Raw genomic sequence first — 26,905 nt, forward strand, 5'->3', positions numbered from 1 at the left:
CTGTGTGCCACACACGGCTTCCAATGTCTGCACCAATGTGAGCTCATTGGTCCTGCCCATTCCACTGCTGCCTGTCTCCCCCCCCTCCCGCCAGCTGGCAGCCTATGCTTTGTTCTCAACTTTCTTGCTCCTCTCTCCAACTCCACTTTACACAGCATCTCACGCAGTGGGCTGTAGTGCCAAGAGGATGTAGTTGAACATTTTTGTTAGTTAGCATTGGAAAGGACACTGAAAACTCAATGATGTTTTCAATCTTGTTAATGTGCCTGCTGAACACTCAAAAAACCAACTATAATGTAAAGTGGTTAGCTTAATTCTTCCATTGTTTGCATTAAGAAACCAAGTAAAACAGCCGACTAAAACTTGTTTTTAGCTGTACTGTGCTTTACTAGGAATGGTTCTATTGGATGTAATATGCCCTCACTTTCATCTGAACTGTAAACTAACTTACCCAATCCATTATATGGATGCTTCCAACTTAATGTTATATATAAAACACTTTGAAACATTGTGGGCTTTTACAAACACACAAAGAATGTCAGAACTGAGGATTGCATAATGTAATAGAAAAAGATTCTAGCAATAACTCAAGAGTGAACAGATTCTTCTGTTAATTGACTCTGTGATTCCTGTTTTCTTCGCTCAGCACAAGTATCATGCTGATTCGGAAATGTTATTCTAAAACATTAAAGCTTTAATCCAAGTCATGTGGGGTTATCATTGGTGAGTACAGCTTAGTTGACTTTATGATTTAAGCATTTATGTCCAACTACCATTATATGGGTTAATGCCATGAACGTAAAGGATACATAAGGATTTTCTTCTGAAGGAATTCCATTAAGTTCAAATATATTCATGAGATCATAGTACTGGCCGTGTATATCTCCACACACTGTGAATTTCTTACCATCTGGAATGCTAATGTCTACAAGGGATGGTTGTTTCATAAAAAGTTGTTTCACATCTAGTAATATCTGCAACAAAAGATCCAATTATTAGCCATTATGACTTACATCATAAACAAGTAAAAAAAAAAAAAAAAAAAAAAAAAAAAAAAAAAAAAAAAAAAAAAAAAAAAAAAAAAAAAGAAAGAAAGAAAGAAAAAAAAAAAAAAAAAGAAAAAAGGCTGTAGTGTGTCAGTTTTTTATGGAAGTATGATTACATCTATCTCTTTCAGTATTTTCTGTAACTAGATAAGAGTTTCAAATACAAAATTAAGTATAAATTACACACTCCATTTTACCATTTTAGTTAAAATTTTCGTAACAAACGAAAACTGTCAACACAATCAAAACTAGTAGCAGAACCAAATGACAGCTCCTCTTTTTCAGGGTTGTAAGGGACTATATTGTTTATTTTGATTAATTGTGCATCATGATCAGATAGTCCATTAACAATTGAGAATACCTTAATTGTTTCAGCCTGAGCACTGTCTATAAAAATGTCATTAGTGCCCTACCATTTTGCTGCACAAAAGTTGGGAAATTTGGTACTGAAATTAGATTGAAACACTCAATGATTCCAGTTCACTTCTCCTGTCAGTATCTGAAGAAATCTACACTGAAATCTCCAAAAACTATGAACTGTTTTATCTTGTCTGACAGGCAGCTCTATAATGCAACTAGATTTCTTAAAATCGTTGGCTGTTTCCTAGAGGCGATCTGTAGATCATTAAAATTACCAGAGAAGTATTCTCCAGTAACAACTCACAAGCATATGGTTCTAGTCCTGGTTTACATGGAAATGATGCTCTTCGCTGATCCCTGATATTCAACTTCTCTATCCTGATGCTATTTGGTGTTCAGAGACATACAGAATGTCTAACACATCAGAATTTTCCACATCTTCTAGGCATACAAGAAGCTCGTCTGGCTTGTTTTCTAACTCCCTAAATGCTCTGACGGAACAAATTAATTTTACTTTTCTGAAAACTGTTACATATATTCCTATTCTGCTCTAATTTCTTTCAATAATGTGACTATAACCTGACTGATCTAAGAAAAATGTGCCCACCCGACTCCAGTAACCACAGGGCTGTTGTCTTGTGCACAGTGGCCCAATTCCATTTTGTACACTTTGCTTAGCTAATATTTCCTTCCACTCCTCTTCATGTGCAGACCACTACTTGTGTATCCCCAGCTCCCAACTGCAGCAACAGGCATAGCAAAGATAACTCGACTGCTTCAGTCAAAAGTAATCTACTCAATTCCTTGTTTATACAGCTAACAACCATGTTAACGCAGGGCTGGCCATTGTGTTGTAAAACCAGCACAATCTCAATATGAGTGTATGCTGTTGTTGCTCCTATTTGCTCTAGTTTACCTTACAACTCTACAATACAGCGCCTTATAATTATCACTACATTTATTTTACAATCTTGATAATATTTTCCAAATATTATTTTATTATAACTTTACAGAAGCTCTCCTGGTTCGCAGGAGAGCTTCTGTAAAGTTTGGAAGGTAGGAGACGAGATACTGGCAGAAGTAAAGCTGTGAGTACCGGACGTGAGTCGTGCTTCGGTAGCTCAGATGGTAGAGCACTTGCCCGCGAAAGGCAAAGGTCCCGAGTTCGAGTCTCGGTCGGGCACACAGTTTTAATCTGCCAGGAAGTTTCATATCAGCGCACACTCCGCTGCAGAGTGAAAATCTCATTCTGGAAAGGTTTAAAAGAAGTTAAATGGACTTGACATTAATACTTAAAATTAGGCTAATTCATGAAACTGGAAGCAGAGACAATTAACTGAAGTTCACATATATTTTTGTGTGTTAACTGCAGTCTATAACCATTTGAGAAAGAAATTTCATGTATATTAAAAATAACTGCAAAATACAGGCGAAGTGTAGTGAATCTCTTACATTTAAACAAAAGTGTTTATATTTTTCTTGTTCTGTAAGAGTATTATGTAACTTTGGCTCTCACAAATTCAGTATGCTGTTATTTGTAAAATCTTACCGAGCTTAACTGTTACAAAAACTAGTATGAAATATTGATTAATCATAGGCATTAACTTCACAGTGCATTTAATATCATCACCTTAACACAAGTTAGTAATTGTTAGTAATAACTTCAACAGGACACAATTCATAATAAGTATGAATTGGCAACAATAAATTGTCGTTCAATAAGGAAGGACAACATTCAGTGTTTTTAATCCATACTTTTACACTCCTTCAATAGCACAATGCACAGATGTGTGTCCCTCCCCATGCCCCTTCTTTGTACGCACTGCTTGGTAGCAATGCTCTGCATGCCGACACTGGACATTGCTGGGACAGCTTGGGAAGGGAGGAGAGTGAAGAGCAGATCATGGGGTATGCTTATCCAAACAGGCAGATACCTGAGGGCAGCTGATGTTATTGTATGTACAGCAGCTTGCTTACTCAGCATCACTCATTGTAACAAGTCTACTGATATGTGAATGCAACTGCATTTAACAGCTAGTTTACTAACAAGTTAGGAGAGGTTGAATGGCTCTACAACAGCTGTATTTCATGTATTAGTAAACTTTACAATTTTTAAGTAGCTCCCTTGAAATGTTTAAAGATACTTTCATATTTACAGTCACATGATCTAAAATAACTAAAAAAAATTAAATAGATAACTCAGGGTACAAAAATTTCTAGTGCCAGGAAGCAGAAACTTCATGATGAAGTGAGATATAATAAAACTAGGCACTTTACTGAGTATGTTAGGTTTATAAACCTGTATTTTAAAAAGTTGTGAAGGCAGCCAAACAAGTGGCAACAAAAATGTAATGTTACAACATAAAAGTATGACAAAAGCAGTGTGGTCCATTGCCTAATCACAGTTAGAGATTAGAGATAGTAGTAATTTAAAATCTAGTATTAAAGTAGATGATAGCCTTACTGTAAACCCAGATCAAATACCAGAGTTCTTGAATGAATTATTCTAAATGTGGCAAAGTCAGATGTTGACATAGCAGAGCCAATCCCTTTGGACTCCAAGAAGCTGAGTATCTCACAGATTTTTAAAACTGTCTCAATAAATAATGTGGAAAATATTACATTGTTGTTGTTGTGGTCTTCAGTCCTGAGACTGGTTTGATGCAGCTCTCCATGATACTCTATCCTGTGCAAGCTTCTTCATCTCCCAGTACCCACTGCAGCCTACATCCTTCTGAATCTGCTTAGTGTATTCATCTCTTGGTCTCCCTCTACGATTTTTACCCTCCACACTGCCCTCCAATACTAAATTGGTGACCCCTCGATGTCACAGAACATGCCCTACCAACCGATCCCTTCTTCTAGTCAACTTGTGCCACAAGCTCCTCTTCTCTCCAACTCTATTCAATACCTCCTCATTAGTTATGTGATCTACCCATCTAATCTTCAACATTCTTCTGTAGCACCACATTTCGAAAGCTTCTATTCTCTTCTTGTCTAAACTATTTATCGTCCACGTTTCACTTCCATACATGGCTACACTCCATACAAATACTTTCAGAAACGACTTCCTGACATTTAAATCCATACTCGATGTTAACAAATTTTTCTTCTTCAGAAACGCTTTCCTAGCCATTGCCAGTCTACATTTTATATCCTCTCTACTTTGACCATCGTCAGTTATTTTGCTCCCCAAATAGCAAAACTCCTTTACTACTTTATGTGTCTCATTTCCTAATCTAATTCCCTCAGCATCACCCGACTTAATTCGACTACATTCCATTACCCTTGTTTTGCTTTTGTTGATGTTCATCTTATATCCTCCTTTCAAGACACTGTCCATTCCGTTCAGCTGCTCTTCCAAGTCCTTTGCTGTCTCTGACAGAATTACAATGTCATCGGCGAACCTCAAGGTTTTTATTTCTTCTCCAAGGGTTTTAATACCTACTCCAAACTTTTCTTTTGTTTCCTTTATTGCTTACTCAATATACAGATTGAATAACATCGGGGATAGGCTACAACCCTGTCTCACTCCCTTCCCAACCACTGCTTCCCTTTCATGTCCCTCGACTCTTATAACTGCCATCTGCTTTCTGTACAAATTGTAAATAGCCTTTCGCTCCCTGTATTTTACCCCTGCCACCTTCAGAATTTGAAAGAGAGTATTCCAATCAACATTGTCAAATATTATATTATCATTAAAAAATTAAAACTCTGCTGGATGGCATAGGATACCCACTAATGTGATTAAAAAAATATCAAATAATAGCACCTCCACAAACTAAGAAGAATCAACCAACCTTTTAAAAACATTGATGCTTTCCTGATGGGTTTAAGTATGCTGAAGTCAGACCACTGTTTAAAAAAGGGTCGAGGGAAGACATGCGAAACTATTGCCCTATTTCTAACCTTCCAACCCTCTAGTTGTACATTATACTCAACTGCTTGATAATGATCAATGACAATCTTGCCACAATTTTTTGGTCACAGTTATTCTTCAACACCAATGCATTTTCTGTGAAGTACAGAACACTAGAATACACCCGACATTAATATACCTGTGAGTGTGGGCGTGTTGTAACTTATACTATACTCCAAATTGCTTGTCAGGCTATTTGCTGCTCACTACTCTTACAAGTACGTGATCCTCTCCATCAAAATCTCTGCACAAGGGCCCTATATTCTCTGTCACCTGGCTAAGCTTGGTTGGTTGGTTTAAGGAGTAAAGGGACCAAACTGCAGAGGTCATCGGTCCCTTTTTCCAAAATACTAAAAATACCCACAGAGAATAAAAAAATTTTTCAACAGAATAGGAGACAGACGACACAGAACAAAAGAAATATAGACAAGGACCAGACAAAACGAAATAAAATCACACGAAGTGTGACGGTGGTTGGCCGACCATAGGAACAAAAAAAAAGGGAAAAGCTAACCACCGAAAACACATTAAAAACTTAGTTTAAAACCGTAGGCCAAAGGCCAGAATCAACACACAAAACAATAAAATAAAACAGAAACACTCAGATTAAAGAATAAAAACTCCCTGCCCAAATAAAACGTAAAACTAAGGCAGCCGTAACAGGGTCATCAGATAAAATGGCAGGGAGCGTATCAGGCAGCGCAAATGTCTGCCTGACCACAGCCAAAAGGGGGCAGGCCAACAGAATGTGGGCCACTGTCAAAGCCGCCCCGCAGCGACATACAGGAGGGTCCTCCCGGCGCAGTAAATAACTGTGTGTTAGCCGGGAGTGGCCAATGCAGAGCCGACAAAGGACGACTGAGTCCCTGCGGTTGGCTCGCATGGATGACCGCCACACAGTCGTCGTCTCCTTAATGGCACGGAGTTTATTGGGCGTGATCCGATCGCGCCATTCAGCGTCCCAAAGCGCAAAAACTTTTCAGCGGAGGACTGCCCGCAAATCAGTCTCTGGGAGGCCAACATCCAGAGCTAAGCTTGGCACTAGGTTTCATAATGCTTGTCACCTGGCATTCAACACCTAGCTTTTCCTTTAGCATTTGGTCTATACCCCTCCTGTGACTGCTACCTAGCATCAAAACTCTCTTCTATTTGACTTTTCTACTGACCTAGCCTTAAATTTATTCCTTTGAGTGAACACTCTACTAGCTCAAAAACTAAATGAGGTTGTTCTCTGATTGGTTTTTGTCCCTTCAAGCCATCTAATTCAAAATACTCAGTTTCTAATTCTGCCTGAAGGACACAAATCTATCTTTCCTGTTCAATGATTGACAACATAATCTACAACTCCATCAGAGAGCTTCATCTGACACTTTACTAACTTCCTCACTACAATCACCCCAGGGAAACAACCCACTGCACCAATCCAACATGTTTCTCCTATCCTAACATAAGGCAACTTTCACATGTGCCACAGATGACACTGAATACACTTAAAGTAATAATATGTAGAAAAACTTATCTTTGGGTTAGTGTACAGCTAACATCTAGCTGTCAGGCGAACATAGAAGAACAAGAATAAAAAACACCACTCAGATCTTTGCTGAATGTTAAGTTTTAGGTAGCAGAAGACTTGAAATGAACAAAAAGTACAGAGCATGATTTTTCTAACAATTTTAAAAAGACACTATCCAGGAATTGTGAACAGCACTTATGTATCCAAAACACAAAAAATTCTGCAACTGCTGGTGTTTATGTCATAGCACTGAGTGCAGCCATCCACCACAACTGTCTACAGCCAAAAATTGTAGGTATTTTGGTAGTTTTCCTTTTATCATACTTTAAATTAAATCTATGCCAGTTTTAGTACATTAGCAATTGAAAATCAGTTTTGCTTAGCATGTATGGCATGAATAAATGACCAATGACACTGCATCAGATTGGAATTAATGTTTTTCTGAGGCTTAGCATACCTATTTAATTTAGTGATGCTTTGTACTGAGAGGACTTATTTAAAGTTACAGCACATGGCACTAAACAAAACACTTTGAAGCTCAACCAATAAATAAAGCTTGTAAACTTTTGGAGTAAGTAGCAAAACATCATGGTTGATATTCCAACCTGAAGTTTCCATTGTTCGATTAAACATCAGAAAAAGATCATTTCACAAATTTACTCTAAAGACTATTCTGTAATCAAAATACTCTTATGTCTGTCATAAATTTGCAAAAATTTTAAAGCAAAGTGACTACTAGCAATCTGCAAATAATACCACACGAAGCCTAGGTAATAATTTACATTTGGTTTCAATACTTCCAACTGGAAGCAAAGCACTATTTTAATTTAACCATTGAATTTTACTAGAGCCCTTATTATCAATGTAAAGTTCTTTGTCAACAGTATTTACTTGATTATAAAATTAACCATTGCACAGTAAGCTTCTGTTCACTTCAGACAAATATACGAAATTTTAAGAAACTGCAAGGGACAGCACTTAAGGCAGTATCACAGTCAAGGCACTTTCTGCCATTGCTCTCTCTTCTAATCTGTTACGCCCCAATGGCACTGACTAAACAATTAATTACAGTAATTGTAGACTTGTCAATCTGGTTGTCAATGAACAAAATAAGGTAAAGTGCTGTGATGTTAAAGGACCTTAAGTGGTGACAATAATTATTCCTGTTGACAAATTTTTTTTCAGAAAGTAGAAGTTCATATGAAGTTCATATCTCTGTTGCTTTTGGGCAATGAAAGAATTCATTGGCAACAAAGGAAAACTTCTAGCAAGGCCAAGATTCGAACCCGGGTCTCCTAAGTTTTCTATGCCACCTTGGCACAGTGGTTAGATAACTGCATGAACTATCCACACATGCCTCCCCCATACAATCCAAATTCTCACTTTCCACACACTAAAAAAGTAGCATCCTTTAGCCCTTTTCTTCTTTTTGCTTTCCACATCACACGAAGTGCCACACAAGGTCAGGCAAAGAGCTCTGCACAGAATGATCTTATTAGCCTTCATGGTGTGTATATACCTATAGGAGTGGTGTTTTCCTTCCAGACAATTTATTGACAAAGCATCCACGTAGATCTTTTAGTTTTCTGTTCGATTTTTCACGATAGGTTGTATTATTTATGTTCTTATGACCACAATTTAACAAAACTTAAGTCTCCAGTTGTTGGATAAGCTACATAACAAACATTTAATATAAATGTTCTCATAACTTATAGAGAACAGAAATTAAAAGATATCTTTGGTAAATAGTAGTATTTATACTAATTTATACTACTGTTCACCAGAGGTGCGGCCGTAATACAAATTCTGGAACTAACCACTCCAGTCTTAACCACTGAGCTTTTCTGAGCTCAACCCTTTGATTCTAAGTACTATTATGGAGCGTTCTAGTAATTACAAAATTACCCCAGGTGGTAACAAATCCTCCGCCATCAGTGGCGCAACTAGTCTATCGGATTCTGGGGAGACTAGGCTGAAACGCTATATCCCAAACCAGAGGAAATCGAAGTCTTTTGACCGACTCATGCCCAAGGTCGAAACATTTTTTGGAACTATCAATATTAACTCTCTCTTGACACCAGGAAAACTCTATAAATTAGGAGACACACTAAAAGAACAAAATATCAAAATTTTAGCCCTGCAAGAAACAAGGTTGCCTGATGAGAATACCATGGATTTTGAAAACTACCGATTGTTTAAAAGTAAAACAGACAAAAGAATTCTTAAAAACACTCCACATCTGGGTGTTGCATTCGCAATTTCGCAAGACATTCTTGGCTCCGTAATCGAAGTAAAACCAGTAAACAACAGACTAATGACAATTTCCATGAAATGTGCAAATAAAATGTACTGTTTAATTAACGCACACATGCCTATCAACCAGGAGAATAAAACAAATCCAGAAAAAGTAAATTAGTCATGGGAAGTGTTAGAGAATACAGTCTCCAAAATTCCTCAAAATTATGTAAAGATTTTAATGGGTGATTTTAATGCACAGTTAGGGAAAGAGAGAAAATTTAGAAAAACGGTCGGTGAATTCCCTGCACATAAATGGACCAATCAAAATGGAAAGAGGCTGGTAGAATTTTGCAGAAATTTCAATCTCAAAATTATGTCAAGTCATTTTAAGAAAAAACCTTCAAAACAAAAGACATGGCGATCACCTAACAAGGACATAGGTGAATTCCAAATTGACCATATTGCAATCTCGTATCCATGTCACAAAGAAATTTTAAATGTTCAAGTTCGTAAAGGCGCCAATATTGACTCAGACCATTACTTAACCCGTGTGAAACTAAAGCTAAAACCCCAAAATTTCAACAAAAGGACACCATTAATCCCCAAATTTGACACCAGTAAAATCCAACCATCATTATTAGCAGACGAATTTGACAAAACAAGTGCACAAAATTGGGAACAACTCAAACACAAGATTATCAAAACAGCTCAAGATCAAATTCCTTTACGAAAACACAAGAAACATGCTTGGTGGAATGAAAACTGTGATCATGCAATCAAAGCCAGACAAGAGACATTTAAAGCATGGAATAGCAACAAGACAGAAGACACATATGATACATTTCTGACAACTAGAAAAGACACTTCAAAACTAATTAGACAAACAAAAAGACAATATGAGAATAGTCAACTCTTAGAAATTGAAGAAGATTTTCAGAAATACAACACCAGAAATTTTTATAAAACTTTTAAAACCAAAATAAAGGGGTACCAACCCCAAAATCTTTGCTTCAAGAAGGAAAATGGACAGTTGGCTCTTAACAACCAAGAAAATTGCAAAGAACTTTCTAAATATTTTAAGAATCTTCTAAATTGCCCCGAGCCCACAGAAAGATTTCCACCAAAAATTCCCCAACAATGCAATCCAGTTTCACTTGCACCAAATGAAGAGGAAATCATTAAAGAAATTCATAGGTTGGAAAACAACAAAGCATCTGGTGAAGATGGAATTGTTGCAGAACTTTTAAAGGCAGCTGGTCCAAAAACCGTTAAAGAAATTACTTCAATCATGCAAAACATTTGGCAAACTGAAAAAATTCCTGATGAATGGAAAACCGCCTTGATTCACCCACTTCATAAGAAGGGAGACAAAACTGATGTTAATAATTACAGAGGAATTTCTCTTCTTCCAGTCACATACAAAATCCTCTCTCAATGTCTTCTGAACCGAGCACAACAACAAGTTGAATGGAAAATTGGCGAATATCAAGCAGGTTTCAGGCCAAATAGATCTTGCCCAGAACAGATTTTAGTCCTCAAACTAATTCTCAGACATCAAAAAATTTACAATAAAAAACTAGTTTGTACCTTTGTAGATTTTAGAAAGGCTTATGACTCAGTGGATCGTGAATCTCTTTTCCAAATTGTGAAAGAACAAGGCCTGGATCCTAAAACCACGGCAATTATCAGAGACACGCTAACTGGTACAAAATCAAAAGTAAAGTTCAGAGGAGAAATTTCAGAATCCTTTGAAATAAAAACAGGCGTGAGGCAAGGTGATGGACTCTCTCCGTTGCTATTTAACTGCGTTCTAGAAAAAGTAATACAAGAGTGGCACGAACGAAAATTGGAGTTCAAAATTGACCAACCAGTGAAATTAGGACGAACAAATATTCGAATAGACTGTTTGGCCTTTGCAGACGACTTGGTTATTCTAACGCAGGACATCCAAATTGCTCAGAAACAAATAGAAATTCTTAAAGAAACAGCAGAAAGAGTAGGTCTCCAAATCTCATTTGAAAAAACACAGTATATGACTAGCAACAAACTGGCACCCAAACTTTTGGAAACTAAGTATGGAAAAATCAAAAGAGTTTCGCAATTCAAATATTTAGGTGAAACAATCTCAGAGACTGGTCTAGAAAAAATTGGAAATGAAATTCGTTGTCAAAAGATGGAGACAGCTTTTAGACTTACAAAAGACATCTACAACAAAAAATGTCTCTCGAGGTACTCTAAATTGAGACATTACAACACGGTCATAAAACCAGAGTGCCTTTATGGGGCTGAAACGCTAATTTTAAACAGAGAAAAGGACATTCAAGAAATCCAAAAAAGAGAAAGAAAAGTAATCAGAAAAATTCTAGGTCCAAAATATACTGAAGAAGGAACATACAGGCTAAGAGCAAATAGTGAAATTCAACAATACACCAGCATATATTCGGATATGAAAAAACGCAGATTAAAATTTTATGGGCATATTAAAAGAATGGATGCTACCAGACTAACTAAACAAGTAGTGGAATTCTACGAAAATCGAAGTAAAGCTAAATTTGAGACAATAAAATGGATTGCTGCTATAAAAGAGGACATGAAAGAGGCAGATATAAAACAAGATGAAATTCAAGACAGAAAATTATTTAGGCAAAAAATTCATGACTGGGTAGTTGGTCAAGCTGAAAAACCAAAGAAAACTGGAACCACATGGTCTGATGAAAGGAAAAGATCTCATTCCGAGAGAATGAAAACAATTTGCGCAGAGAGAAAGTCTAAAAGATAATAACTGAATGCCCCGTGATTGTACTTCGCGTGGTCCAGTAGGGCCCAAACGTGAATAATAATAATTTATACTAAATTACCTTGTATGCATACTTCCTATGAAGCTTCCGTTGTTCTTTATACTGTTGCATAAGGTCTACCATGAACTGCAACGTAACCTTCCCATCTTCTAATTTGGGTCCATCATAATCATCTTCTATGGCTGTAGAGATATCAGATATCACAAACTAAGCTTTACAAATGCAGCAACATGAATACAGTTTATATACAAAACTCATTAAATATCCTTCACAACAAACGTTAAAAAAGATTGTGGCAACATACTCATGTTTTCCAGTTCAATTGTGTCAGCTATACTTTTCTTCCCATGATCGACTGCAATGGCCTTCTCAAATGCAATTTTCTTCACCATTTTGTTACACTGGGCATATTTGGCTTTTGCATCTTCATCATTTGGTTTAGCTTTTGTAACCTGGAAAAACAAAACATCTGTGAAATATCTTTCATGACATACACTTTTACACAATGATATTACATACTTACTTACAGCTTCAAAATCTTTCAAAGCCAATTTGAATTTCCCAAGTGACATATATGCTGCTGCTCTCCGATAATATCCTTTAATGTACGTCTTGTCTAAGCTTATTGCCTTAGAAGCATCTGTCAATGCATAACCAAAGCATTCTGTTCTTAAGTATGCAAAACTCCTGTTGGCATAATAAACAGCAACATTTGGATTTGCTTCAATTGCTTGTGTATAAAAGTCAATTGCTTTATTATAATCTTGATCTGAAATTAAAAATGGAGATAGAAGTAAATACTTTACATGATCCTTCTTGTTAAATTAAATGTAAATCTACAATGACACAGATAATATATACTTTCCAAATCTTGCGTATAAAATTACCAAATGTTTTAATTCATCTTTCGTTCAACAACTTCATTAATGTTACAACAATCTTATGTCTTTCTATATTTTCAAGTTTTTCAGCATAATAGAGATTTATGTAGCAAATAATATGCCTAATTTATTTTTCTTTAAAAATGTCTGTACTGCTTGAGACAAATCCTTTCATTTCTTTGCAAGAAGTAGTTATGCAACACATACAGACAACACCAACGACAATGTGGCAGCCTATGAAGCTGACAACTAAAATAAAGAAATTTTACACAGCCCCATCATGGAGTTTAAAGCAGTCAGTAGATATACAGGGTGTTTCAAAATGAACATACAGGTTTTAAGGTGCTGTAGCATTTACTACGTTCAACTTACAATTGAAAATAATATACCAAATGAAAGAGCAACTCAAACAGTTTTGTTTGTATAGCTGTGTGCTATGGGAAGAGTATGGAATGACAAAAAGTGACTGAAAATGTGTTGAAAGAGTGCAAGTCTTTCACGCTTAGCCCCAAGAAATATCCCTGCAGAAAGTTTATGGGTCTTTCTTTTTCGGTGAATCAACTGTAAATGATGTTTCTTATCTTGATATGCTACAGCTATAGCCTGTGAATCAATGGGAAAAAGCTGAACAACACATCTATTTGGGAACAAGGTGATGCGTCACAACACTGGCATACCACAGTACGCAACTGGTTCAACGCCGATGTATCCGACTGGTGGATTTGGCACAAGGGGCCGGTTGACACAGCATTTTATGCACGACACGATCTGATGCAATCATGTGTATGTGCCTCCAATGCCAGCTGATCTATCTGGCTTTAAAAACAGTGTTATTGCAACAGTTACTCCTGAAACATTGATCAAGGTTTCAGAACAACTCGCCTATCGACTTTGTGTGATAGGTGTTCACTCTGAATAATTTTAAGAAAAACTATGTGTGTGTGTGTGTGTGTGTGTGTGTGTGTGTGTGTGTGTGTGTGTGTGTGTGTGTGTGTGTGTCTTTCATTTGGTTTATTATTTATAATTGTAAGGTGAATGTAATATGTGCTACAAAGCCTTAAAACACGTGTATTGATTTTGAAACATCCTGTATAGTCTGTAGGATGGGTGTGTGCATGATGGGTAGTTTAAAAGCTAATAATGAACAGAACATTGCACTTTTGTAATTAGTATCCTTTTCTTGGCATGCCAGTGAAGATTTGACACTGTGCAATGTGTTTTAGCCAAATATCTGATTGGAAATCTGCTCAAGGGACACCTTGTGCCTAGCATTTTGTTTTCATATCTACTGCTGAAGTTACTCAATTTGCACTCAAAATAAACACAGCATGTTCTTGAGTTGACATACTCATCTAGTTTATAACATAAAATTTGGTTGAAAGGACATCCGCAACTGACTATCATGGAAACACATAACAGAATGCTTCAAACAGTTTTACTGGTTCAATAACAACCAGTTTCACGTGATTATAAGCCCACCTTCAGGTGAACATGACTGCAATAGAAAAATGGAGAAACTATAATAAGGGATGAGCAATCAATGGAGAGACGTCTACAGACATTAAAGTAACCTCTGGCGTGTCACAGGGGAGTGTTATGGGACCATTGCTTTTCACAATATATATAAATGACCTAGTAGATAGTGTCGGAAGTTCCATGCGGCTTTTCGCGGATGATGCTGTAGTATACAGAGAAGTTGCAGCATTAGAAAACTGTAGCGAAATGCAGGAAGATCTGCAGCGGATAGGCACTTGGTGCAGGGAGTGGCAACTGACCCTTAACATAGACAAATGTAATGTATTGCGAATACATAGAAAGAAGGATCCTTTAATGTATGATTATATGATAGCGGAACAAACACTGGTAGCAGTTACTTCTGTGAAATATCTGGGAGTATGCGTGCGGAACGATTTGAAGTGGAATGATCATATAAAATTAATTGTTGGTAAGGCGGGTACCAGGTTGAGATTCATTGTGAGAGTGCTTAGAAAATGTAGTCCAGCAACAAAGGAGGTGGCTTACAAAACACTCGTTCGACCTATACTTGAGTATTGCTCATCAGTGTGGGATCCGTACCAGATCGGGTTGACGGAGGAGATAGAGAAGATCCAAAGAAGAGCGGCGCGTTTCGTCACAGGGTTATTTGGTAACCGTGATAGCGTTACGGAGATGTTTAATAAACTCAAGTGGCAGACTCTGCATGAGAGGCGCTCTGCATCGCGGTGTAGCTTGCTCGCCAGGTTTCGAGAGGGTGCGTTTCTGGATGATGTATCGAATATATTGCTTCCCCCTACTTATACCTCCCGAGGAGATCACGAATGTAAAATTAGAGAGATTAGAGCGCGCACGGAGGCTTTCAGACAGTCGTTCTTCCCGCAAACCATACGCGACTGGAACAGGAAAGGGAGGTAATGACAGTGGCACGTAAAGTGCCCTCCGCCACACACCGTTGGGTGGCTTGCAGAGTATCAATGTAGATGTAGATAGGAGGAAAAAAACTATGAGAATATCAATTAACAATGAAGGAACTTACATCATGAGGCACATGGCCACTGCACAGCAGGCTGCAGGCAGGTGACAGCCACTAGTGAAGCCAAAATATGGTACAGTGCAGGGGTAACATCACAGAAAATTTATCTACTTTAACACGCCTACTTTTTGTGATTGTTAATTATTTTGATCACCAGTGGAAAATGTGGGAGCTGTTGTACAAAAGTGAGTAGTGGGATTCATTGTGAGGATTTTAGTAAATAGCTTCACTGGTGTGAATGTAATGACAACACTGGGATAGTTGCCTAGGTCCCCTTGATTTGTTGGTTGAGAGTTAAGGGACTAAACAGCAAAGTTTTCAGTCCCTCAGTCAAGAGGTCATTCATTCCCTCAGTAAATAGGTAATTCATCTGGAGTTAAATACACCTGCAAGAAATTTTAGATCATGGAAGCATATGAGAGGGATAAAAATGAAGCATTTAAAGCAGTATTGGTGACAGGGATGAGAAATAATTTACAGAGAATACAGGGCAGGCTGGTACGGAGGTCTGTGTGGATGTGTTGTCTCCCAGGGCTTACCTGTGGTGAGAAAAACCCCACCCACAACTGACCCCACATACCCAATGGAGGGTCAAATAGTCTCAAAACAATTACAGTGTACAGAATGCCTTCTAGCTAGGAGATTCAGAACAGTGAAAGTGAGGTCAAAAGTGTAATGGACTGAAACTTATAAAACTAGCTCAGAGAAGTAATCAGACCAGGTGAGTGTCCCCTGGGGCTCTGCAATCAACAAGAGCTGCCCCTCACACAGCCATACCACTTCTGATCCAATATAACCAAAGCATTAAAAAAGGAAACAGAATCATTATTTTTCAGAGTGGTACCCCTAAAATGGAGCAGCAGAGAAAGGGGCTAACCACATCTAAAAGCAATAATATCAGAGTAGAAGAGGAATGACTGAGGCAAATAGCAAAGAAGGTGGGGTCAAAGGTCAGCCAGAGCCCCACTGCCAACTCAAAAGTAGCTTAAAATGTCATATGTGACAATAAAAACAAGTTTTGTGGAGAAAACTATAAATCTATTCAACTGTCAATGAGCTATCTGCCAATATTGGAGGGAAAGACTTCAGAAGACTACACTTAGAATGAACAGTCAGAAAGGGGGGCGGGGGGGGGGGGGGGGGGGGGGGGGAGGAGGGAGCATTCTGCCAGAATGTGAGCTACTGTCTGCAACCACAACAGGGAGTGGGCTCATTACACAAAATAAACCATGAATTAATTTGGTGCAATTGATGCATAGGTGACACACAACAGTGGATTCCTTCAGGGAGAAACAGGAGAAGGAGTGCCGTGCAGGAGTCTCCTTGATAGTGCAGTGTTATTAAATGGAGCTGTAACCCACCATACATTGTCCCATCTCAGAGTGAGGAGAGATCTTATTTGCACCTGCTGCAGCTGGAATCATCAAAGCAGATGTTGGGTGTGTAATGGATTCTTTAATCAGTCGGCCAGTTAGGGAAATCCACAAGCTGGGACATAACTGAGCAGACAGTATGACTTATGTCAAGAGAGGAGTTCCTGAGCCACTACAAATAAAAACAAGGTCAAGGTAGGTCTGCTTAACAAAATGTAGGGCTCTTAAGGGCTAGCCGCTCTTCCCAAAAAATACTACACATGCCTGGGAACAAATATTGTACCCAAACAGTGGGAGGTGTGCTATCCATGGTTTGGAGCTGTCAGTATAACTGATGGTAGCATCCTTACACTCCTGAAGAATACAAGGGGAGCAGCTGCCGAAATGTGAGAGAGACAAACTTTAGTATAGATTGTGCTTAATTTGTAGTATGAGTACTAACCAAGGGTGTGAGGGAGTGAGAGAGCAGAGATGGAAAATATGACTAGCACCTGATAAGGAGGTGAGTCGGAGGACCTGTTAGAAGACCATGAGACACATTCCAACTGGTAATCCACATGGAGGGCAGATATCAGGGCATCTATGTTCTTTGCATGCAAAATGATGTAGGAAAGTTGGATGATAAGGATATTTTCAGAGCATGAATTGTTACTGTCAGAACTGAATTTTTTTTTGACAGGTGGGGGGGGGGGGGAGAATAGCAGCAGTGTGCAGTTCAATGATAGGGAGATGTTTTCAGCTTGTTGTTTATGGGTTTAAAAGGTAGCCAGGTAAAATGAGGACACTGATACTGTGCAAAGTGGGCCACAAGATTTTCAGCAAGAACTGAAGCATCGGTACAAATGCCAGGAGGCCCAAAAGACTACAGAGTTTGGTGCACACCTGGAATGAAGAGGCATACACTTCCATCATTCTTGCTTCCTATGTTTAATTGGGTTATGAGCCTCTAGCACGAAGCTACAGAATAGTGAGGAGGATGGTCTGAAATATGTTGATGGAGACAGAGCCAGGACCTTCAACAATCCTAAATAGCTGCTGCATTGTTTTTGGTCCATATGGCACTGGCTAGCAGCAGAGGGGGGCCTGTAGGAAGGGGAATAAACACTCCAGCGGTGCAGGTGGTCACAATGGAGATGTCTCCCACAACGTCGTCAATGCAATCTGACAGATGGGGGCGAAGTTTCAGCACAGATACACAACTGTCAAAGAGTCCATCGTGGTAATTAGTCCATCAGACAGTGACAAAGAAGTGCTGGCATCACTAGAAGGTGGTTGCTGTCACAAAGATTGTTGTAACGAAACCACAACATTGTGAGGCAAGTAAAGGGGACCTCGCACACTCAGTGTTTATTGTGCAATACTATTGTGTCAATATGTTGCAAGAAAGTGCGATGTCAATGACAGCACAATGTTATCGTGCAATATTTATGCCCCGAACAGGTCAGTCAGTACTCTGCCTTCATAGCGTACATGTTGGCCCTCAACAATGTGGAACACATGTATTTCGATTGAGTAGCTTGCCTTGCAAAAACATAAGCAGAAATTATGCAGAATGGATGAAACAGTTCTCTGCTGTAAGAACTGTTGCAAACAAAATCAAACCATTATTTATTAATTACTGATTGTAAGTTTATATGGTAACTGGTGTTACAACTGTTACTTTTCACAGGCTAGGAACTGTTTCTGGCTCTCAGCTCTTCACACTGTATGCCCCCAGACCCCGTTTCAATTAATAAGAGACGAAATGTTACCCAAATGCTCAATCTATACAAGGTGTTCTACCTTATTAGACTACCTTAAGCCAGGTAAAACCCAACATCCATCAAACAGCTATTGTCTGTGATTAACTTCACCTCTGTGTTCTGCAAACTGCTTGGGATGATATTAGCCCAATGATTATGCTGGATTTTTGAGCCATGGGGCCATGTTAATTCCTATTGCTGTGGTCTCCATGGGAGACACATTCCATGATTGTCCATCTCATTCGGTTGGATACCTCAATCCCATGGGGTTTCTTGAAGTGCCAACACCTCACTGTAGTATTATTGACCTGCATAAGGCATACCACACCACTTGACACCATCACATTTTATTTAACCTCCATGAATGTCCCTCACGGTTTTTTTTTCGTCAGTTTTTCTCTGACCAGTTGTTTCAGGTTAAGTTGGTAAGTCACTCAGCTCTCCACGGATGCAAGAGAAAGGCATGTAATAGGGCTCTGTGCTGAGTGTTACGCTACTCCTTACGACAATCAGTGTTAGTGAATCTGTTGGACCAGTGGCTATACCCATGTTGTATGTCAACGACTTCTGCATTTGATATAGGTCCTGGTCTGTAGCCTTGGATGAATATATGCTCAGAGGTGCCATCTTTACTGCATCTGCTTGGACACTTTCCCATGGCTTCTAGTTCTCCCATGAAAAACCAAGTCACGCAATTCTGTCACCACATCACGGTCCATTCTGACCCTGAACCCTACTCGGGTGCCCTGTGCTTGGACATCGTTCCACAGTTACGATTTTTGGACTTGTGTGGCTGCCCCATATTCGTCAACTGATGTCTAGCTGCATACAAAAGCTTAATGCTTTCTGCTTCCTTGCCCACATCTATCTGAGTGCAGATAGCACTTCACTCTTCAATATTTACTGGGCTCTGGTCTTGTTCTTATTTGCCTGTGGTTGTCAGGTTCATGGCCTGGTGGCATCTTCAGTTTTGAAATCATTGAACCCAGTCCATCAGTGTGGAGTAAGACTGGCTATTGGTACCTTCTGGACTAGTCCTGTAGACCATCTCCTTGCAGAGACGGGGCTCTTCCCTCTTAAGTTCCGACAGTACAATTCGTACTCACTTGTACCACCACCATCTGAAAATATCATCCAACTTCCCTTCATCATTTTGCATTAAAAGAACGTTTACTTCCTGATACCTGCCCTCGATTTGGATTACCAGCTGGAATGTACCATGCAGCCTTCTATCAGGTAATCCAAATAACCTCCGTTTTAAAGGTATCCTCTCTCCCACCCTCTCACTCCCTTGGTTAGTACTCCGACTAGAAATTAGGCCCATTCTATATCAAGGTACTAAAGTTCATCACCCACATGATGTTTCGGCATCTATTCCTTCTCTGATATTCGAGGGTGTTAGGATGCTACAATCACTTACATTGACAGCTCTAAAATCATGGGCAGGACATCTCCATTGGTTGGTTGGGAACAACATTTGTTGCCACGCATTGTGTAGTATTTTTACAGCAGAGCTGCATACCATTACCACAGCCCTACATTTTTGTTAAACATCTTTATTCATATTTATTTGCCATTGACCATTAACGTAACAGAATAGGCTTTATGACTTATACACAACACTGATATGTTCAGTTCTATACATAATTACATATGTTTTAACATGTGTTTCATATATTTCATTACATGCTCAATCACAGATATTTATAATTGATTATATACACAATTACAAGCATTTACAATGAATTACCTACACGACTAAAACCATTCAGCCATATACAGGGTGATTCAAAAAGAATACCACAACTTTAAAAATGTGTATTTAATGAAAGAAACATAATATAACCTTCTGTTATACATCATTACAAAGAGTATTTAAAAAGTTTTTTTTTTTTCACTCAAAAACAAGTTCAGAGATGTTCAATTGGCCCCCTCCAGACACACGGAGCAATATCAACCCGATACTCCAACTCGTTCCACACTCTCTGTAGCATATCAGGTGTAACAGTTTGGATAGCTGCTGTTATTTCTCGTTTCAAATCATCAATGGTGGCTGGGGAGAGGTGGCCGAAACACCATATCCTTAACATACCCCCATAAGAAAAAATCGCAGGGGGTAAGATCAGGGCTTCTTGGAGGCCAGTGATGAAGTGCTCTGTCACGGGCTGCCTGGCGGCCGATCCATCGCCTCGGGTAGTTGACGTTCAATTCAGACGATAAGGTTTCATAACTAACCTTTTTCGTAGGACTCTCCATACAGTTGATTGTGGAATTTGCAGCTCTCCGCTAGCTCTGCGAGTCGATTTTCCTGGGTTGCGAACAAATGCTTGCTGGATGCGTGCTACATTTTCATCACTCGTTCTCGGCCATCCAGAACTTTTCCCTTTGCACAAACACCCATTCTCTGTAAACTGTTTATACCAACGTTTAATACACCACCTATTAGGAGGTTTAACACCATACTTCATTCGAAATGCACGCTTGAACAACTGTCGTCGATTCACTTCTGCCGTACTCAACAACACAAAAAGCTTTCTGTTGAGCGGTCGCCATCTTATCATCAACTGACGCTGACGCCTAGTCAACAGCGCCTCAAGCGAACAAATGTACAACTAAATGAAACTTTATAGCTCCCTTAATTTGCCGACAGATAGTGCTTAGCTCTGCCTTTTGTCGTTGCAGAGTTTTAAATTCCTAAAGTTGTGGTATTCTTTTTGAATCACCCTGTATTTTAAATTTTAAGACATTCATATTTCTTCATCAAAAATTCTGTTACATTATAAAATGGATTTCACCCAGCCAGCTGTACAATTGTCTTTGAAATAGTTTAGAAGGCATGGACCATGCTGAGGGTGGTAATTTGTTAAAGATTATTAGGGAGCCAACTTTGGGTGAGTGGACTGTTTTTACTAGTTTGTGTCTCAGAAAATCCTTTTAAATTTTTCCTCTGTTGTGTTTGTGTATATCTCTTCCCACATGAAATTCTTTGATACTTGTTTTGATGCATAGTGGTGAGACACATATATACAGATTTACAATTTTAAGTATATTGAGTTTTCTAACAGATCAGCTGTGATCTGTTGGTCCAATCCTATACATTTTTCTTAAGACTTTTTGTATCTTCAATACATCAGCTATATGTGTGGAGTGGCCCCATACTGGCAGGCTGTAAGAAATATGAGACTGGAACAGTCCAAAATATGTCAATCTTGAATAGTTAGGAGTAACTAAATCTCTCAGTTTCCACATTAGGTATGTTACCCTTGATATTCTTATGCAACTGTGATGTGTTATCCACAGCTCAATTTGGAGCCAATGTGGAATCCTAGAAGTTTAACTGTCCTAGTTTCTATACCATTAAAGAGTCCTAACAGAAGATTCTGGGTCTCATCAGGGTTACACAGCAGTTAGTTAGAGGAGAACCATTTTATTGCAGCATTTAATGATTCCAATGACAGACCTACCTCTACCTTATTTTAACTTTTAAAGGCTTGGGGGCCCCATGCTTACAACACAAATACTCACAAAAGGGTTGAACCCCCTTGGGGCTCCACTCTTGATGCTGCAATATATACAGTAGAAATATCTTGATAAAAGAGCTGGAAAGAAAGATCTAGAACCACAGAAGGAGCTACTCAGGATGACTGCAGGTAGTAAGGAGAGGCATGTTTGAGAACTAGGAGCTGATAGGAAGGGCAGGAGCAGCATGATGTGGTTTGACAGTTTTGTTGTAAGGAGCAGGAACTATTTCCAGCTGCAACAGTTGAGCAGAGAAGTCTCATGCAGAATTAGGAAGAGGACACGTGCAGTAGAGTTTACCCATGAATGGGAATAGTAGGGACAGTGCTAATGTCAGGAAGAAGCAGGAAGGAGAAAGCTGTATTGGTACACATTTACAAGAGAAGTTAGGATCACAGAATCAAGTCAGCAGCTTCTTTTTCAAGTGAAGTGCAGAGCTGAATCAGGTAAAAGGGGACTTACAGCCTTTACATGAAGATTTAACTACGGATGATATGGTTGTAATAGTAGGTGTGGCACCCAACAGCTTTAAATGGGACAGAGGGAGTCAGGGCCTGCACCTTAATTGAGCAGGGAAAGTAAGCCTGGTGCAGATAATTAGTTAAAGTATAGACGGTGGCAATGGACCACGCATGGTCAAATCCATGATGTTATGAGTAGCGTATTGAGGCTTCTTTTAGGCTAAATGATAAGAGGATGCCTTCCCTAATAGTGTCTTGCACAATATTTTGACAAACAGTCCAGTTGACTTACTCTGATACTACTAGTTGTGCTGTGATGTGTACTTGCTATCTGGATCCCCATCAGATTGGTTGGAGTCCAGACAATGACTACATGTAACAACATAACTTAAGGCAATTAGGCAGGTTGTCAAAATATTGTGCATAAAATGGAAACAACCCAGGTGAACACTACGTACACCATTAAAATTCAGCATGGTATTGTTTTGGAAGGGTGGCGCAGGTTGGGGGTGGGTGGATGTAATTTAGGAGTATTTTAGTTTTTCTTTTTGTATAGTTTCAGGTTTTTTGTTATGTAAGGAGTATAAATGCCATTTTTGTTATTTACACTTTGTTTAGGAAGTGAGTTTAGTATGTGCATTTTTTTGGGAGGAGCGGGGGGGGGGGGGGGGGGGGGGGGGGGGTAAGTGGTTTAAAGGGTTGGTTGGGTTTGGGAGGCATGTGTGGCCTTTATAGATATTGCTTTGTTTTTTTTTTTATGTTGTGTGTTCAAGAGTGTGTGTGGTTGGCAGCCTAGATTTGTGTGCTGTCAGCTCCAGTTGGTAAGCTATTATTATTATTATTATTATTATTATTATTACATGTATGGTGTGTGTGGTTATATTTATTACCGTGTGTTTCATGTATATCAATATTAGTGGTGATGCAAGTTTTTATGAATTTCTAGTTTTGTTGTTAGTGTTCAGTAATTGTGGTGGGTTGTGATTGGTGGGTTTCATAGATATGGGTTTATCACTGTTGGCGAGGTTATGTTTTCGGTATTAGTTATGTGATCGGGGTTTGGTTTCCTGGTGTTGTGGACTGTTATACAGGTCAAGTGAAATTTCCAACACACATTTTTTTGCGCATTTATTATTTTTTGGTCTTGATTGCTGAGGATTTTGTTTTCTTGAGTTTAACATTTCCGTATTAGTTTTGATATGTCATCACTATTAAAATTGTCATATTTAGTATGCCCCACCCACAGCAGATTTTACACTGCATTCGCAGCTGTGTTAGTCCTAGCTTCTAAGTATAATCTATTGTAGATCCCTCAAACTAAAAAACTATGGCCAGTATTTGAAGAAAGGACAGGTCTCACCAGTTTACAAAAAGGGTAATAGATGTGATCCACAAAACTAATGTCAAATATCCTTGACATCAATTTGCTGTAGAATGTTTTAACATATTGTGATCTCAAACATAATGAAATATCTCCAACAGAACCACCTTTTGCATGCCAACCAGTTTATTCGATTCAGTACCACACCTATGCTTATTATCAAAAGTATGATTTTATGGGATATCAAGCAACATTTGTGACAAGATTGAGGATTTTCTGGTGGGGAGGGTGCAGTACTCTATTTTGGATGGCGAGTAATTAACAGTTGTAGAAGTACCTTCAGGTGTGCCCCATGGAAGAGTGTTGGGGCCCTTCTGTTCATGTTTTATATTAATGATATTGTGGACAATATTAATATTAATTTCAGACTTTTCGCAGATGATGTAGTTATCTATAATGAAGTACTGTCTGAAAGAACTTACATAAATATTCCGTCAGATCTTGATAAGATGTCAAAGTGGTGCAAAGATTGACAACTTGCTTTAAATGTTCAGATACGAAAAATTGTACACCTCACAAAATGAAAAAACCATAGTACCCCATGACTATAATGTCAATGACTCGCAGTTAGAATCGGCCGACTTACAGAAATACCCGAGTGTAGCACTTGACAGTGATATGATGTGGGATGATCAGACAGTCTCAGTCATAGATAAAGCTGGTGGTAGACTTCGGTTTATTGGTAATACTGGGGAAATGCGATCAGTCTAAAAAGGAGGTTGGTTTTAAATCACTTGTATGATCTATCCTGGAACACTGCTTTGGTGTGTGGTTCCCATACCAAACAGAACTAAAGAGTGATATTGAACATATACAGAGAAAGGTTGTACCAATGATCACAGGTTTGTTTGACCCATGGGAGTGTCCCAGGGATGCTGAAGAAACTGAACTGGCAGTCTAAGACAAAACTATCTTGAGAGCCTTATTAAAAAGTTTCAAGAAGCAACTTTAAATGATAATTCTAGGAAGATACTACAAACCTCTATGTTAGGCAGTTTCTTGTTCCATGGATAATTTACTTGATAAATCATAATGAAGTGGAAACAGTCATTTTACATTCATGTCACAAATTAATTTGTAAATATGACTACATGTTCAACATTTATCAGTTTTTCCTTTCTTAAAAAAAAAAAATAAAATAAAATAAAAAAATAAAATAAAAAAAACGCAGATCTGAGAATAGAAATAATTCTACAGAATAGGAGGAGCTGTCAAGAAGAATGTTTTTCAGTTTATTTTCAAATTTTGCTTCGCCATCAGAAATTTTATATCACTGAATAAGTGATACAAATTTTTAGTTCCAGCACTGTGCACCTCTTTTGTGCTAAAGACAACCTTAATGTGGAATAACGAAAGCCATTTTTCGTTCCGGTACTATAATTATGTACATTATTGTTCCTTTTGAACTGTACTGCACTGTTTACAACAAACTTCATGAGGTGTACTGTGAAGCAGTAGTTATAATGCCGAACTCACACAGAATTCTACATGATCATCACAGGTGAGCACCACACACTATTCTTACAGCAAGGTTTTAAGCAATTAAGACCTCCTTCCTTAAAGATGAGTTACCACAGAACATTATTCCATATGACATTACTGAATGAAATTCTACAAAATACGTCAATTTTCTGATTCATCTTTCCCCAATACATATTACACAGAGATTACTTAGAAATTCAGAGTAGGAGTCAATAATAATAAAAAGGGGGACTGCAAATGAATACCAATAATACCTAACCAATTCTTTGTTTTATTTTTGTATTTTTAATTCAACAGCTCATTCCTCATAAGGGGTTCAAGACCCAGTTTTTCAGACAGGCAGAAAGGAAGACATGGAGATTTACGAGACATACAAGTATTGTCGTGGTCTTCAAGTCGGCTGCAAGTGCAAGTGGTGTGTGTACAGTTGAAAGTGTGAAAAGACAATCAACAGGGCACAATAATTTTTCATGTTATTATACTGACTTGGTCCAAGTATGTACAAACATAAGAGAACTGAATTTTTGGTAGAGCCAAATGAGGTATTGTATTGGTTAATACACTGAACCAAGATTTGATAGGATTGAGGTAGGTGATTTGTTCAGTCATCCTGATTAAGGTTTTCCTTGGTCACTTCAGGGAGATGATGGGACGGTTCCATCAACAAGGCCACAGCTGACCATCTGTCCTCTCTTCATTAAAAATGTATGCATATTCACATCAGTATACACCACTGTCATTAAACTGACAGATCCTTTAAAATTGTAAAATGATTATTGAATGAATAATTTACTAACAACCACCAATGATATCTTTTCCTTACAAACATAGTCTTGGGCTGTAAGTAATACTCTGAATCACAACAGCACTATAATACACATCAAATTGGAAGGTACCACATTGCAGAGAGGATGAGAGTGGTGGGGAAGTGTGGGGCAGATGAGGTTTGCTCACACAAGACAACAGATGTGGTAGGCAACTTCCATGTTGCTAAGCACAACAAGCTTCAGGCAACAATGGATAAAACTGCATCACCAATTAAGTATGGCCATGTCACAGTGTGGGTGAGAGCATTTATTGCTATCTGGCACTGCTCTTGATGTCAGGAGGAAAACAAACTGTGTGATGGAAGTTAGTAGAAGCGGACATGCAGAAAGTTTCAAAGTTGGGACTCTTAACAGCATGACGTGCACTATAATAAACGGGTCGACAGAAGCGTCTGATCCCATGCGTCGGCTTTGACCCGTGACGTAAGGGTGTTGTCGTGTGTGACGTCATGACGGCGCGGAGTTTGGTTTGAGTGTGGCTGTCTCCAGTTCTGTTTTATCTTATTTTATTTACTTTTCTGATCTGTTCGTTCTATCTCTTGAGATTTTTTTAAAATTTAAAAACACTTATTACTTATTTTAATTATCTGTTTCCTCGAATTTCTGTTTTAGTTTATTATATTTATCTTTCTGATCTGTTCGTTCTATCCCATGAGATTTTTTTTAAAAAAAGACAAAAAACACTAATCAGCTACTGAAGCATCTATCTTCTATGGGTTGCAGGGGTTACGACCCCTGGGGAGGTGGGTGGGTATTCATGCATGGCTGTCTTCACTTACACGTTGTAGCTACGCAAGGCGTCTAAATTTGTTTATATTTAGTTTGCCCCCCACCC

At 38.5% G+C, this 26,905-nt stretch overlaps 1 protein-coding gene across 1 annotated transcript in view; it reads right to left on the minus strand.

Moving 5' to 3' along the window:
• The window catches only part of LOC126481237 (serine/threonine-protein phosphatase 5), a 113,075-nt gene that overhangs the window by 81,290 nt on the left and 4,880 nt on the right, over window positions 1-26,905 (minus strand). Inside the window, exons 2-5 of the mRNA XM_050104850.1 lie at window positions 12,402-12,643; window positions 12,179-12,326; window positions 11,935-12,056; window positions 810-974 (exon numbers count right to left, since the gene is read on the minus strand). Coding sequence (XP_049960807.1) covers window positions 810-974; window positions 11,935-12,056; window positions 12,179-12,326; window positions 12,402-12,643 — 677 coding nt within the window. The remainder of the gene's footprint in view (window positions 1-809; window positions 975-11,934; window positions 12,057-12,178; window positions 12,327-12,401; window positions 12,644-26,905) is intronic.

The sequence above is a fragment of the Schistocerca serialis genome, chromosome 5 (genome assembly GCF_023864345.2).
Source record: "Schistocerca serialis cubense isolate TAMUIC-IGC-003099 chromosome 5, iqSchSeri2.2, whole genome shotgun sequence".
NCBI lineage: Eukaryota > Metazoa > Arthropoda > Insecta > Orthoptera > Acrididae > Schistocerca > Schistocerca serialis.